The sequence below is a fragment of the Cottoperca gobio genome, chromosome 14 (assembly GCF_900634415.1).
Source record: "Cottoperca gobio chromosome 14, fCotGob3.1, whole genome shotgun sequence".
Taxonomy (NCBI): Eukaryota; Metazoa; Chordata; class Actinopteri; order Perciformes; family Bovichtidae; genus Cottoperca; species Cottoperca gobio.
In genome coordinates this window covers 20,577,677-20,594,043 of record NC_041368.1, presented here as the reverse complement: position 1 = coordinate 20,594,043, position 16,367 = coordinate 20,577,677, and the positions used below count along the sequence as shown (strand labels likewise).

Sequence of the window (16,367 nt, the reverse complement as noted above, 5' to 3'; positions counted from 1 at the left end):
CATTTTTTAAGAATAACATGTCTCCTGTACTAATAGCGGTATCAGTGTTGCATTGAACAGGTGCTCTTTTATTAAATAAACTAAACGCTTAAGTTATTTATCTCATCTTTCAGTGTTTACTGCACGGGTGTCAAACTCAAGGCAATTATGACCTATTTAACCTCTTATGTCTGTTGGTGTTGTTTTTGTTTGTTTTTAGCGCCTTGAGATTGCTTTTAGTTTTGAAAGGCGCTTTACAAAAACAATTTATTATTTTTATTATTATTATTATTATTATATCCGGCCCGCGAGAAAATATCATATGTCTGTCATAACTGGCATCAATGCATAGCACAACCACGGGAAAAGACATTTGAGGAAGTATTTAAATGTGTGAATGAAATGAAAGTTTTTGGAAAGCAAAGGGAAACACACCACAGATCTCTGGGACGATGAGAGCTGGACTGTTTGTGCGACATAACGAAGCATCTCACTGTTAAACCTGCAGCTTCAGGGCCGTGTGATCACGGACATGTTTGATGCACTGAGAGCTTTCTGTGGGAGACGCTGATGCAGAAGGAAACTTTGGTCACTGCGTGTTTCCAAACACTGACAAACATCTCCACCGCTGTGTTCCCGACAGCATTCTGCTGATGAAATGAGCGCATTTGCCGACTTTGCAGCTCAGAAATTTAAATTGAACTGCTCAGCAATCCGTTTGCAGTTGACTTAAATATGTTCCATATCTTTTTGCACTTTATCCAATATGTGTATCCTGTTCAATAAATGTGGACCGTGTTTGGCCCTCGACGTAGTCCCTGTTTTTAATGTTGGCCCTCTCTGTGATTGAGTTTGACCCCAGTCTACTGCTTGCTTTGCGCAGTTTCTCCTCAGCTGTTTCGCGAAGGGCAGGGCTCCGCCCCCTACACACACACACACACGCGCGTGTGTAAATGTGTGCGCTGTGCAGTCAGAGACAGAGCGGAGGAAAGGAGAGGGGAGAACTAAAAACAAATCCGCTGCTAAATGTTTTACTTTAAAATTACACAGTATAATTGTTTATTACTTGTTAATCATGTTAAAAAATGTCAGCTCAAAATTGTCTGCGAGCCATATCGCGTCATCAAAAGAGCCATAGGTTCCCGACCCCTGCCTTAAACAAAGCCAGGGATGTGCTATATGCTCCGTCAACAAAGCATGCAAGTTGAATGCATTGATATAAATATTGGGACTTTATTTAGTCAAATGTGGAAGTTTATTGAAGTCCCTGAGATCCACCTGTGCACATCTTCATGGGCACAGCAGGTCATGGAGAGAATGTTTGGTGCAAAGTTTTAGAATTACCAGAATCTATTCAGAACCATGTGCTGCCATTCAACCCCAGATTGGCATTGTGGAAGGCCTTATTTTGCCTGACAAAGAATATCATCTGACCGTTTCCTTTCTTTCATGTGTAAAGCAGCTTCCAAAGCTTCCTCTCTTTTTTTTGTATCAGTGTTTATAAAAGCAGTACTTCCTGGACCTTACTCGGATCTTGCCGTGACTTGCGTGTAGAATAAATGTAACACCTCGATTTTTGTACGGGCCTGTTGATTGATATACATGTATGAGAAAATGGACAGTCATAGGAGGTTAAAGCTTCTTATTTATTCCAGTCATACTCATTTTGAAAACGCCTACATGCAGACGACATAGCTGAAGTATTTTGGGGTAAGTACAAGTCAAGTCTCAAGTCCTCTTCGGCATGTCCAAGACAAATCTTCATTGGCATTGTCTTTCAGTTCTCTAAATGCCGAGCATGCGTTAGGGTTAGGGTTATGGTTAGGGTAGCATTTTAATAGTTTCTTTTCAAAGCTGTTATAAGAGTTATTTTTACAAAACTGAGTCTAAGTCTGTTCATTACAACAAGTAAATATTCAAGATGTGTCAATACAACAGACTTAAAACTAGAATATTTTAGCTGTTAGGTCTCAAGTCAAGTTAAGTCTTCAGCACAACTCCTAAGTCAAGTCCTGTTCAAATGTTTACTTGATGACTGCTATAATCAGAGTCTTGCTTGTAATTTAATTAATTGCGTGTGGACTGACGTGTCCCCAGTGGTTGCCAGACATTTGTCACTCTCCTGTGACCAATCATATGGACACACCTGCTCTCCCCACCAACTGATGGCTGCTCCCCCCTGACTTCCTTCACCTGGTCTGCCCTGCAGGCAGCTTCTACCTCTTGGTGATTGGCATGTTGTCGGTGCCTCGGAGGCAGCCAGTCCCAGACCTGCGACTGACACACTCGATTTCTGCACGCTAACAAGATTTAATTGAAGCACTCACACACATACGCACACATACGCACACTCACGAGCACACACGCGCGCACACACACGGACACACATCTCCATCCCCTGTGGAATTGGACAGGGTTTGTTAAGAGTCTGCAGACGGCTGCCTGCCTATCACTCGCCCTGTCTTTCTCCCAGCGTTCATATTTGAATGAATAACACGCAGGCTGATGTTCAACACGGACACATTGATCGACTGACACAGTTCACTACACACGTTCTCTCTCGCTCTCCATCAGCGAGGGGCCATAACTCTCTTCCCATGATTAGCTCCTTTGCAGGGGTCCCGCCGCTTGCTGCAATGACAAGGTGATCGCTGTAACCTGTCATCCGAGCACATGTTAACAACTACAACTGATAACCGCTGTATGTGCTCCAAATAATAAAATTAAAGCTGTCTCTGGTGTGGGGGGAACATATCAGTGGCCTCGCTGCAGAGCCTGCTGCCCTGAGCTCCATTCAGCTGATTCAATAATACAAGTTGTTGCATCTTTCTGTCCAAATAAAAGCTATTGAATTCCTGTTTTACTATTGTTATTATTGTTATTACTCCCGCCCCAAGGAGGTTATGTTTCCTTCGGTGTTTGTTTGTCTTCCAGCAGTATTACAGGAGAAAATACTGTCCTGATTTTCATGAAACTTGGTGGACGGGTGTAGCATGGGCTAACGAAGAACCCATTACATTTTGAGCAGATCCGAATCACAGGGCGGATACACAAATTATATTTAATTTTCGTTAAGATTGTGAGATAGGGCATCACTGGTTTTGAGTCCTTTGAGCAATAAAATACAACACAGCTTCTTTGTAGCGTCTCTGGTGTTTCCACATGACTGCTTTATGTTCATTAGCACACCAAAGTCGTAGGAACGACTTCCCAACTTGGAGAAATGGGACAATCTAAGGAGCATGTGAATGCACCATCGGCCTTGGTGGAGATGTAATTATTATATTTGGGTCTTGTCTGAGCAAAGGTAGAAGTAGTGTAGTTTCCTATCAACAGTCAATATCGGTTTCTTTTAATTATAATAACGAAGGACAAAGTCGTTATTGATCCCCAACCAAGTCATTTGGTAACCAAACCAAAACGTATCCAAAGCCATATCAGAGCAGAAAACACTCGTACATGATTTTATAATGGTTTCGTTAGACGCTTACTGACAATGTTGTCTTGCCAAAAGGGCCTCACATCAGAAAACACTTATACAGGTTGTTTTGGAAGGTAGCGCCAAACAGTATCTCTTTTCAGTAGGTTTGGAAGTCTTCAAGCAGTTTCTTCCAATATTTCTGTTGCATTGCTTTAGCTTTTTAAATGCTGGCAGGAGTCAGTGCCATCATCACATTATCATTGAAGAATCGTAAACACAGTCCATCTTTATCACTTTTGAGAGATGTCTTTGCCAGATGATTTTACACCTTACATCCTTTACATCTGTGTTGTTCTTATTAGTATTCTACATTATTGTGTGCAACACAACAGGATACAATTTGGTAGCAAAAGCAACAAGTGGTGTGTATGTTCATGGATTGCAATGGGCTCTTTGATTTGTTCTTTTTCTTTCTCTCTCTGAGAGGCGAGCAAATACAATTTTCACTCTAATGGCAAATGATAAAAAATGGATTGCATGTGGATTTCAGCGAGCTGAGTAGAACTGCTGTGTAACAAAAGGAAAGGTTGCAGGATGACGGATGTGAATGAGATGTTTTCTTACTTCCTTTAAAAAGGTGGATGGAGAAAAACAAGGACAGAGTTGTGAAATGGCCACCAAACAAGTATTAATCTGTATTTCCTTTTGCCTGTTTGTAGCTGTAAACCGAAGCTGTATGCAGAGAAGCTGCCCAACACCAGCATCATCATCCCGTTCCATAACGAGGGCTGGTCGTCTCTGCTGAGGACCGTTCACAGCGTGCTCAACCGCTCTCCTCCACAGCTCATCATAGAGGTCATCCTGGTCGACGACTTCAGCGACAAAGGTACAGAGGACACACACTCATCACTGATCAGAACACACACCTGCACAGAAAACACCTCCTCAGTGTGGAAGAAAAAGCTGTTGATTCGTGTTCCTCCTTTTAATATTCCAAATTGTGTTATTACACAATTACCTATTACCTAAATGTGTTTTTGTGGGTCGTTCTGCTCAGATACATTTATTTGTATATATTTGGTGCTATTTTGTGATATGTACAAGTGCACTGGCTGAAGAACGGTGGTGTCTTACTGTAAACTGAGTGCATCTGAGACTTGTGAAGCATTTGTCCAGTTTCTAGACAGAGGAACTCATATGTATTCCTGACAGTGCTGACAGGTTAGCATGCTCTCCATCCAGCAGGGGGCTGAGAGAATTTCTCAGCCAAATAGCAGAAAAGAAAAAGATCAGCATCAAAGACACAATAACTACTTGGCCGGAGGCTGAGAATTCTGACTTTCAAACCTCCTTTGAAGCCTCATACACTTCTAAAATAAATAAATAAAGAATCTCCTCGTCCGATAGGGTTTTGACAAATTCTCAGTGTGTTTCTGACCTCCTCACGCTCACAAAGCCAAGCTAAGTTGTGCAAGGTCTGTTTCTGAGATATGTGAAACATCCATGAAGAACAGACTAAACCCGGCAGCTGGAATCCAGACTAATAAGTGGACTATTGGGAATTTCTTAGATGACAATTTGACACGCTAAATCTCTCTTTCTGCAACCCAGGGGTGAAAAACGAGTCTAAATGATATGCATAGTGAGCTTTACCAGACTGCAACCACAATGTGGGCTGCTTTTGTGTAGCAAGCTCACACTTTCATTTGAGAACTTTAAGTGAGACATTTCTGCCCTAAAGCTCAAACCAAAAAAACTAAACGAGTAGTATCATTCCAGTATTTTGCCCGATAATGTACATTCCATCAACAACAAGCAGAATCTGAATCAATATTGACATCTGTTGCCAAAAGTTTTGTGCGCCCAATAACGGACGAGAAAATGTGTATCTTTCTGCCCTGCAGTGAATCTAATACGTGAGCTCTTTGTCAGGCCACACAATCCTCTATCTTTGACCTAAAGTGCATACAAAAGAAGTTGGTCTCATTATTCAGATATGATTCACGATTCAAGAGCACTTGCTTGGCCATTTACTCAAGTACACCCACAAGTGTGTGTGTTTTGTAGAGGCTCAGTTCCATGGACCCTCACAAACCTTTTGCGCAGTCTAACAGCACTAAGACGATATATGGATATCATAAGGATACAATAAAATACATATAATATATAAATATGTTACTAGTCACGCTGGTTTGTGTGTTTTTCTCGCTACATGGTGTGAAGACACAAGGTTGCCAGTTCAGATCTTTGAACTGCTGTTACGACCTGCGTTAGGGAAAGTGAATATCAAATACTAATTTCTCCAAACTCCAACTTTCTTTAAGTAACAGCAGCATTTGTTGCTGTAAATGTGTCCATCTTAATGAAGCTGCACGCTCACAAGCTTCAGTAATGGCTGGATGGATGAAAGCCGCACATCAAGTGAGCTCTGTCAGGTATTTTCTGATAAATGAATGTTTTTGTTTTTACCTGGAGAGAGTGTATACGTCTGTAGCACACGTCTGTTTGGCAGCATGTCTCCTGGAAACTGAGGACTGCCATAATTGGTAATTGAATGATGGCTGACCAGTTCCCAAAAGAATGATGAAAGTATAATCATATCTCACTAAACAAAAAACAGTGTGTACCGCTCTGTTCAGCCCGCGTGCGTGTGTGTGTGTGTGCGTGTGCGTGTGTGTGTGTGTGCGTGTGTGTGTGTACTTGTGTGTGTGCGTGTGTGTGTGCCTGTCTGTGTGCTATTTCCTTAGTCACTCTCCCTTCACCAGCGCTCTGAAGAAAGTGTTTAATTCCTTGTTAATTAGTGCTCTCTGTCACGGTCCCTCGTTGAAGGATGTGTTTACCTCTCGTCTCCACGGTAATGAGATGTTCCGCTACCTCAGACTCATTTAGAGGTTAACACCCATCAGAGCTCAGAGACCAAACCCTCCCACCGCTGCTGCTGCTGAGTGCTGTGGAAACAAACTAAATGTAAACTAGTGCTACAATAGTATAGTGCTTTGGGAAGAGATGGTTTTGAGGCAGTGATGAAGAAATTTGGCAATGCAAGTAATCTGTTTAATGGTCCACTATCACTCAAATAAGATACTTATCTTTGTGAATTCACTGTATAATATGTTTGAGTAGTTGTGTGGACATCTACAGAAACCTCAGTGGAAAGGGTGCTGGATACAAAACACATGTCACTGCATGCAACCTCGGCTATATACCCATAAGAAGGACATTGGGGATAGATTTAGGAAACTTTCCATTGCCATACTCATCTATTCACATTCACATGTGTCAAGATATCCTTGTTATAAGGGGGGGGGGAGTCTTGCACAGAAGTCCAATCAGTGTCACATAAGACACTATTATCAACGTCATTTTAAAAGCTATTGTTTAGCACTTTTAATCAAACGTAATACATGACAAACATCCATTCAAGTGAACTTTAACATTAGAATTAGTAAGAATATAGGAAACCTTTTCCTACATCATCCCTTACCATCTACCCTCACACGTCCCCGTGGGTGGCGAGTAAAGAACAACTCAGTTGTGTAGAAATAGCCTGGAACATGCGATGGGTCTGGGCCCTCTGTCGTTAGGATGGATGGGAGAACATTACACAGCTGCAGGGAAGGGATTTAACCTCTGCAGGCCATCTGCTCTAACACTCCCTCTCACTGCCACCTGCCTTTGATAAAAAATGAGTCATGCTGTAATTAAGGCTTTAGAGACACAAGGACAAAGTAAACTTCAATCACTTCTCGTCTCTAGTTGAGTTGCTGGTGTTACAACGCAGGAGAAAATAATCCCGGAGAGATTCTGTGCAGAATGCCACAAATCAGTGTTCAGCATTGAACCCTTACATAATAAATGAGGTGCGTCACAGAGGAGGAGAGAGCAAGTGATTTATTGTAAAAGAAAACGTGACTCAGACTTCCAGTGTGCTGCTACATTTCTGGTTCACACATTAATTTACAAAGACTGTGGAAAAGACGGGGTGATGAGTGTGTATGTGCATCTGTGTGTCGAGCTGTGCCTCGCTTTACTCAGGATACAGTCCTTAAAGTTAAAGGAGTTGTTGCTTTAGGGTGGGAACACAGCCAATACAAATGATCAAACAGGATTTAAATGGACTTAAAATATCTAAAGAAACAAAATAAATCCCCAAAACACAAATCGTGTCTAAACTCGTAGCTTAAAACGTGAGAAAACAAGAGGCAACACAAACTACACAAGGGCAGCCATGTGTTTGTGAAACAGATTTTTTACAACCTGGACAACGTTGACGTGGAAAGGAAAAATAATCCCTGCACCTGTCCACCCACGAAGACTTATTCAGTCTGATTAAATCTCATCCCAGGTCTGTATGGGCGTGTACAGACTGGGTTTGATTGACATCTCCCTGACTCTCCTGTTAGCTTTTTGGCATCTGTTAGCGTGGGACAGATCACAACGTTATCATTCAAAATGAGTTCAAGGAATCCGGTGACCTTACGTACATCCCAGCATCATTTTGCACACCTCCAACCTGAGCAGAATTCTAATCACCCAACATAACGAAAAACACCTGTGGGAGTGTGCAGTGTGTAGAGGAGCAGGAACCCCTGAGGAAAACACTCACACACAACAACATATCCACATGGGGAGAAGGAGAGGGGTCGACAACACATACCCAAGTGTTATATGTCAATGACACCTTGAGATGCGACACGGTTGTTTTTTTAAAATACATTTTATTTAAGGGCCGGCTGTTGCTCAGGAGGTAGAGTGGTTGTCCAGTGGGCAGGGGGTCAGCGGTTCGATCCCCAGCCCCTGCAGTCAACATGTCGTAGTGTCCTTGGGCTCTGTATGAAAACGGGTGAATGCTGTCATGTGTTGCAAAACGCTAGATTGGAATTGCACTGTATAAATGCAGTTTACCAGATCAATGTTATTTTTCTCAGGTTTTCGTACCTAAACTAGATATCTAAATGATGCTCTAAATCCTCACAAAGTCACTACCTGGGTCAGTGCACTCTACATGGGACAAGTCCTCTGCTAGCTAGTTTGCGTATTGAAATGTGTTGTTTGTCTTCACATCCCTGAACCACATCTCTGTCACACCGGGGGTGCAACGTTAGAGCGGAGCAATAGATACACTTCAGCTGTGTCCAGCTGCTTTTGGCCAACAAGCACGTCAGTAATCACACAAAGAAGTGGAAATGGTGTCAGAAATGAAGCCTCTCCAGGTCTAGTATTGTACTTTGTAGTAAATTAGCTCAGAGCCCTACTTATTATGTTCTTAACATAACATTTTGTTCCTGTTTGTATAAAGCTGTATAGAGTCTTCCTCTTTACTGAGAGCTGAAATAAAAGATGACTTTTCTTCAGCAGTTCGTGATCTAATTCTCATTCACAAAACCGAATCAATCTGTTTGAGTAATTAACGTCCCGGCCCACCCGAAGGTACACACACACACACACGCACACACACACAGACACACAGACACACACACACACACACACACACACACGGGAAGAAACCCTCCAAATCAGTTCTGCTGACGCTGAGTAACCTCGCTCTGCTTAACAGCACAGAGAGCCTACAGTCATACTAATGCCCTGTTATATTTATAACTTCATTATGCACCAGAACTGCTTGTAACAGTTATCTTGAAGCAAATTAACTCATGATGAGGCAGTTTTTTTTTTCAACATTGTGAAGTTTGCCTGTAAGGTGAGTAAGATTAGGCTACACATGTTGTAATTATAGAAATGACCTGCGGTTTTATTAATGTGGTCGTTAAAGGAGCCGTCCAGTGTTGCTGAAAGTGAGCATCATTTTCCATATCAGCCTCTTCCTCCCCCTCATCAAATTGCTGTGGATGTTTGAAGCTGTTTATACACAGTTATCTGAAATTAAACCATTCTCCTCAGTCCTATTCATATCAACCGTCATTCAAAGTATAACTCAACTCCTCTATTGCTCCTCCTGCGTCTTCCCCATGATTACTGCCTCCATGCGTGTCACACACAACGCCTCCAAAGTTATTATAACGTTACAATCTATCTAACAATCTCTCTCTTCACATAAACCTCAGTTGCTTTTCAGACGTTTTTCAATTTTGATGAGGTGTTTCAACAATTGAGGGTCAAGATGCTCTTGATGCTTCGTGCCTCATCCTGTGAGCAACATATTTGTTTCCCTTTCTGTCGATGCCAAAAGGTGTCAGCAAACCGCAGACCTTGCTCTCCTTTATCTTTGCAGCCTTGCACCAAGACACCAACATGTTGAGGCTTGACAACCCTCCTCCCCATGGCTCTGTACAACTGCACCCTTCCTACTTTAAACCCTCTCATTGCATCTGAACAAATGTGCCTCCTACCTGCTTTAATGCTGTGGCTGATGGCTTTAACATGCAATAAAGGGAGGTGTACTGAAACAGTGTTGGTATTACCACTCACAAATTTGCCAAGGTTTTCCAATCAACAGATTTCTAAAGAATAAAACCAAAGGTCTAAGCTTCTCTCAGGAGACCTGTACTAACTCCGTCTGTTTCACAGCAAGCCGCATGATGACTAACACTGTGCTATACTGTGTTTTACTTCATATTTTATTTAATTACAGGTTTCAGTTGAGGTCAGTTCACCCTGTCAGCCCCCACCATTCAGTTTCTTCCTCTCTTATTAGCCGTCACACTGCAGCGCAAGCATGAACAGTGAGCTACAGACATTGAGCATGTTGCCATGTCAGCTGACAACAGCTCTTGTATATCCCCTCGTTTCTTCTTCCCTCCACAAGACACATACACTCCTTGTTTAGAATAAATATCCTATGAAGTGTTCGACTTTTCAAGAGGTTAACACTTACCCTAACCCTAATATTATCACATTATAAAACGGAGGTATTGAGTCAAACTTATTTTCATATGACTGTCATTATCGCCTAACTCTACTAATGTGATTATAATAATGCAGTGACACCCACAGCTTCCCTGCTGCTGTGTAAAGATGGTCACACTGGGTAAATTGTCGCGTGTGTGTGTGTCTGGCAGCTTAGCATTGGTGGCTGAGCATGAGCAATGAATTCTGCTGGTGGAGCCCAAGTCATTTCACGGATTTATGACCAGACGGGGCAGGGAAAGTAGCTGTAACTTGTCACACATCGAAATAGAAAATAATAGAAAGCTGCCTCCTTCCTCACCACATCGGGGGAGAGAAGATATAGTGCATGGGAGGCAAGGAGAGGGAACATTGTATGTAAGATAAGAGTTTGTGCGTGACAGTATGTGCTTTGCATGCTGGAGTCTCATATGTTCCATCAGCTTTTCTTGGGATCAGATCAACAAAGCTCCTAAATCTGACTGATAGATCCAACAGAATCACTTCTGTCTCTGCAGCTCTCACATTGTGAAACCTCACCTCTGCTACCAATCCCTACTGCTGTTGACTTGGAATAGTTGATCCAGAGGAAATACTCCTCCAAAAAACAATGTCTAAGTATCAAATACTTTGAAAATGGGGCTCTGAAATGTTTGTAGTTTGCTCCTTCGTGGAGCAGGAAGATGGATTCCAATTGGGGCCCATTGTCAAGGGAAACAAGTCCCAAAACATCCAAAGAGACTTCTCACTCCTATGTTCGTTTAGTAAATTGCAAACGCACACTTTCCCAATGAATTGCTAAATATGCTACAGCTTCCATTGAACTAAAAAGCCATAAAGGCTATTTAGTTATATGGAATAATACATTACTTCCGTATAGTTCACTAAAATGTTTATTTTTCTTGTTTGCAACAGAAGAAAACACAGTTGCTTGCCATGCTGTCATCAAGCTGTGTACAGTGCATAGCCAATAGAAAGAGAAGTGCAAATGATCTTAGGCTAAAATAATGAAATATTATTTGACAAAATCATGTTTAATTAAATCAAGTTTGTCAAAAAAACTTTGTTCACGGCCATAGCTTCAAGAGAGCGTTGCACATATGTACACCTTGACACCTGGTAGTCAGCCAATACCTCCTGAGTGTACTGGCACATAGACGGCACCAGTCGAGCGGTTTGGTGCTGAACGCTTTGCTCATGATTCTGACAGGAGTTAATGATGCAGTTGTTTAAGTTGGCCACGTTTTTGTATGGTATCTTATCAAGGACAAACGTTGTTTTGATCAAGGAGAAATGTTGGTGGTAGAAGGTAGGAAGTTACCTCATGAGGAGTCATCCCCTGTAGCATGTTTGTGATTGATGGTGGGGGGGGGGGATTGATATAGGGTATAGTGCAGCATTCATATGTTGGTCATGTTGAAGTAAAACCATCTGGTGCTCTTCTAGTAAAGGGCAAATAGTCAAGTTAAAATAATCTGACGCACTCTGTAAATTGTAAATCCTTTATCGATACATGGATAACCAACGCGTCTTCATCAGCGTATAACGTCACTGACGGACCTATTGAACAACTGACACCACGATTCTTTGGCAATGTCAATTAGTCGGCAAAAAACTGGAGCATCTGTTACGGGCTTGTGTATAAATAAACGTATATGCTGTATACACAGTTTTCTAATGGGTACTTAATGGACTGATTTAACTTCAAGACAGTTTTATTAATGATTAAGTTGCTTCGGCTGCCTGAGAAAGCTGCTGTCAGCAGTGCAGAGCTACTTTGAACCGTCTTATCAACACAAGCAGCCTAATCATCTGCATGATGGAGAGGTGGAGCGAGGATGGAGAGGAGATAGGAGACGATTTGTGGAACGTACTTTGAAGCGAGTGCCACGGGAGAGAGAGAGAGGCATCGTTGCAAAAAAGACTGAACAAGTTTAACATGTTTATTTATTCATGCCAGTGTGTGTGTGTGTGTGTGTGTGTGTGTGTATCTGGTTGTGTATGTGACTGAGGGTGTAGGGAGATAATGAGATAATGGTGCTCAGTGAAGTGTGACGGGGAGACGAGGGAGAGAGTAATATGAAGAGGAAGGTTGAGAGGGAGACAGAGGACAAAAGGAGCTAATTAAGTGTTGCCATTTAGAGATTTTGAGCCATCACTGGGAGCTGATCGATCTTTCCGAAGAGGAGAGGACCAGATGAATCACGTTTACGTTGTCTTCAGTAGCTTCGGCGATGTATTTATTGGCCTGCGCATTTAGCTATAACTTCACGACTTCAGTGTATTTTAGTACAAGGAAGTCCATTTTTTACTTTGAGCAGCCGCCGGTATAGGATTGAAAGACTGGGAAATAGTGTTTGCAATCTCAATTTGAAATGTTTTTAATGGTTTCTTACAGAGAAGCTATACTTGGATTTCCATAACCAGCCCCGGCTCCTGTTTTTATATTCCAAAAATGAATATTGGCTGTTTGAAGGTTAACATACACGACTACACGTATATTTCTCAGTGAATAAAGTCAAATAAAAGTGTTTTCATCAGTACATTAGGCTCAGATGACCTAAAACAAAGTCCCTTATGTAGCAGGTTCAACCCTTCAATCTTAATGTTTAAGTTCTTCTTGTTTTTTAAATGTTTTTCTAATACATATTTATTATTTGTTCAGTTTCAGAGTATGATGTTTGCTCAAACTTAGCAAAGCTAAAGTCTGACACGCAATTCTGAGATTTTCAGTGGCAGAAAGGTTTTAAGTGTGATGCTTGACACTTTCCTGGTAAGTGACACAACTTGTGTTCAAGCACACATGAGAAAAGCTCAATAGAAACATTTCTTAAGATTGAAAACACACACTGACTCTGCCCCCGCGTGCGATCAGGGCCTGGAGCTTAACAGAGCCTAACACATGCAGGGACAACTAAAACCTCCCTCTGTAAGAAGAGTGATGTAGAAAATGTACGTGTAAGGTTGTGGCTGCAGACGTCCTTTCAAACAGAGAGGGAAACAAAGCAGCAAAAAGCATCCAATCATGAAGGATAAGATGCTGCCTGTCTGCCTGTTCCTCTCCTTTACAGTATCAGACAGTCACATTTGACTTACTTGGATAGTTTCAATCACATTAACCACAAAACCTTATTTAAGAAATGTCTTATTGTCTCATTGTCCATCAGCATATGTCCCAGGTTGTGCCCCTTGAAAGTGTCTCTTGTCTCCTCTTATGTGAGGTATCACATTTCTAAAGAATAATGTACCAGCTCTGTCTTTCCTGTGTTTTGCTCGACTGTAGAAAGTGCTTGTGGACTGCATACTGTATATATGTCCCTGCACATGGTTGACACTCTGTGGTAATGAAGGACAGATTCTTCAATGTGCTATTTTATTTCTCTAAAACTTGAAATTCTGGTGGCAGCTGGTCCAACATACTTTATTATCTCACAGTGTCAGGACAACGTTAGCTCGCTAAATACAAATGAGATGCCCAGATGCTGCCCGTGCACCCTCAAAGCATCTCCATTAAGTTCTGATTCTTTCTTGATTGAATCTATTTCTGCACTGATCATAGTGTAAGAGTGATGTCATGACATAGTGATTTCTGAGCTCACTGCCATTTCAGCTATATTTGTTTCATGGGAGAAATGAAATCACACACACTGGACTCTGCCGAAGCTGGTCCTCGTCATGAATGTCTGTTTGTGATCTTCATAGACAGACCAGCATCTCTGCTTCTGCAGAGGAAGTGGTTCTACGGGCTTCATCGACCTGTAACCTCCCGCACAAACTGGGTATTGCAGCAGAGTGTAAAGCTGGATTCATACTGGACGTAAGGAGTTAACGGCCATTCATATACGTCGTCTTTCCTTCAGTTGCAATATAGTGGTGAGACTGATGAATGCGGCAGTGATGCGATGCCACTGGACTATCGTGTTGAAGGAATGGACGATATTAAAACTGAGGTTTATATGCAATATGCTAAAGCTTGACATCGTTGGTGTGTCATGTACCTCTCTAACCTCCTGCGTTTCCCTTCCCTAACAATGCAGCAAACACTGACCTACGACCCAAACAGTCACTCCCTTGAGAGTCGTTTTTCGACGATAGAAGCAAAAATTGAAGCTGCCGCAGGAAGAAAATTGACAGATTGTGATGGAGTTCACAAGGGCATTAGAATATTTTGCTAAGGGAATAAACGAGCAGCTCCAGTCCTTGGAGGTGTGCCAGAGCATCTTGGGATTAATCCACCACCCTGGAAACAGAGCTCAGCGTGCCATGTTGGATCTGCTGTGTCTCAACGCTAATTTCATTTTTGTTTTTTACGCATAAGGGAGGATGTTGCTGGTGGTAGAAATGTATGTGTGTGTGTGTGTGTGTGTGTGTGTGTGTGTGTGTGTGTGTGTGTGTCTGGGCAGATATGTGATTGTGTGAGAGTTTGTGGGCAGGAAGCCAGTTTGTATTCCCAAATAGCTCTCATCTCACTTTTGACATTAGTGAATACAGTTTGAAGCATTGAATATATTAAAAAGGTCGATTGTAAAGGGTCATTTTGAAGCATAATGAAAAATAACACAGGGAAACCTATACATTGACTGTTGCTTGTGTTTTCCTGTATCGCTCCAGTACAGGAAGAACAAGGGCAACACTTGTCATGTGTATATGACTTACCTAAGTAGTGAGAGAAGTGGCGAAACGTTACACCACTGGTGGATAGGTTGTTGGACGAAGCGTGTGAGTCAGCGTTGGTTTCTTTTAAACATGAAGGTGATATTTCTCTAACCTTAAAGTAGTTTTAGTTTCCTAAAGCTATTGAGCTGGCTGATGAGAAAACACTCTTATGAGTCATTTTAGGTATGATGAGTTATTAAATCCAAAAGGAAAGTATTAAGGTTATTTCACAAGGGTGAAGGTGCTTGTGACCTTAATTGACTAACTACCCCATTAAATATTCCTGTCAGCGGGTGTGATTGCAGTTCACAGGACATGCGTACGCTAAAAACGCATTATATCAATGACATTTGCACACAGACACTTTGACAAGAGCCTGAGGCCAACCATCCTTTCATGTGCTCTCCGTTAATTCATGTTTGAGTACGAGCAGATGAAGGAAGTCCTCGCAGCTCCATCGCTGTCCGCCGGAGAAATGAGATGAGGGAGTGACGGACTCCAGGAAGGTAGAAAAACAAAAAGGGATGGATGGTGGCGCTGGGAGTTCACGTCGAGTCTGGTCTGAAATTCGTGCGATTCATCCCTCTGCTCCGTGCTGTGAAATGACCCCCGACATCCACGACGCCTCAGCCCTCCAATCTCCTCGGCTTCACATTTTTAATAAAGACTAATGTGTTTGCCGACATCAGCTCGCTCTCATTAGCGTGATTAATTGCCTCCTTGCTTTTGGTAAACATTGAAAGCAGTATTCCAATTTATTCAGCGAAACTTAACCAATCATAATTAAATGCTCCGATCTTTCTCCCTCACCTCTCCCCATACAAGCTCTCTACACACACGGGGTGAATGTTCGTCGATTCATTTTGCCTTGCGTCCTGTCATTAGCGGGATGATGTAAGCGTCACTTTGTGTAGGTTGAGCATTTATACCGAGCCGGAGTCAGGCTCGTAATGGTCAGTTTTTAAGAGGTTGATTTATGGCAGGAGCATTCGGGGAGGACAGCTCGCCTTTTCCTGCAGTTTGGCGCCGACCTTACAGAGAACCTTCCGCCCTTGTTGCAATGTCACGCTTTACAGCTTGTAGGTCAGCGGCTGTGCAACACAATAAACACAAGCAAACGGAAAGTAGACACGGCCGACCTTCACTGGAGTCGGAGATAATTTGCAAAGAAGAGAAAAAGACGTCACATAAATCTGTAAATTGGGGATGGAGGTCTCACATTTTGGAATTAGAGCTTGGGATTTGAGTTTGATGGGGTGATATAGAGGAATATTGTAAGAGATTAAAAAAAGAAACAGCGTCGCAAACAATCGGCTTGAAGGTTGAAGTGAGAGTTGGGCTTTTGCAGAGCTGATGTTTGAGACCTACTTGTTTCAGTGACCTTAAACCTGCATCCTCGTGTGCTGGACGGCGTGTCAAAGACCAATAAAATAATAGCTGTTAGCGCCCAACTCATGCAATATGC

General features: G+C 42.2%; 1 protein-coding gene across 1 annotated transcript in view; it reads left to right on the top strand.

Annotated features, from left to right (window-relative positions):
* LOC115018597 (polypeptide N-acetylgalactosaminyltransferase 10-like) overlaps positions 1-16,367 on the top strand; it is a 49,059-nt gene that overhangs the window by 14,732 nt on the left and 17,960 nt on the right. The window contains exon 4 of the mRNA XM_029447653.1: positions 4,120-4,286. Within this exon, the coding sequence (XP_029303513.1) occupies positions 4,120-4,286 (167 nt within the window). The remainder of the gene's footprint in view (positions 1-4,119; positions 4,287-16,367) is intronic.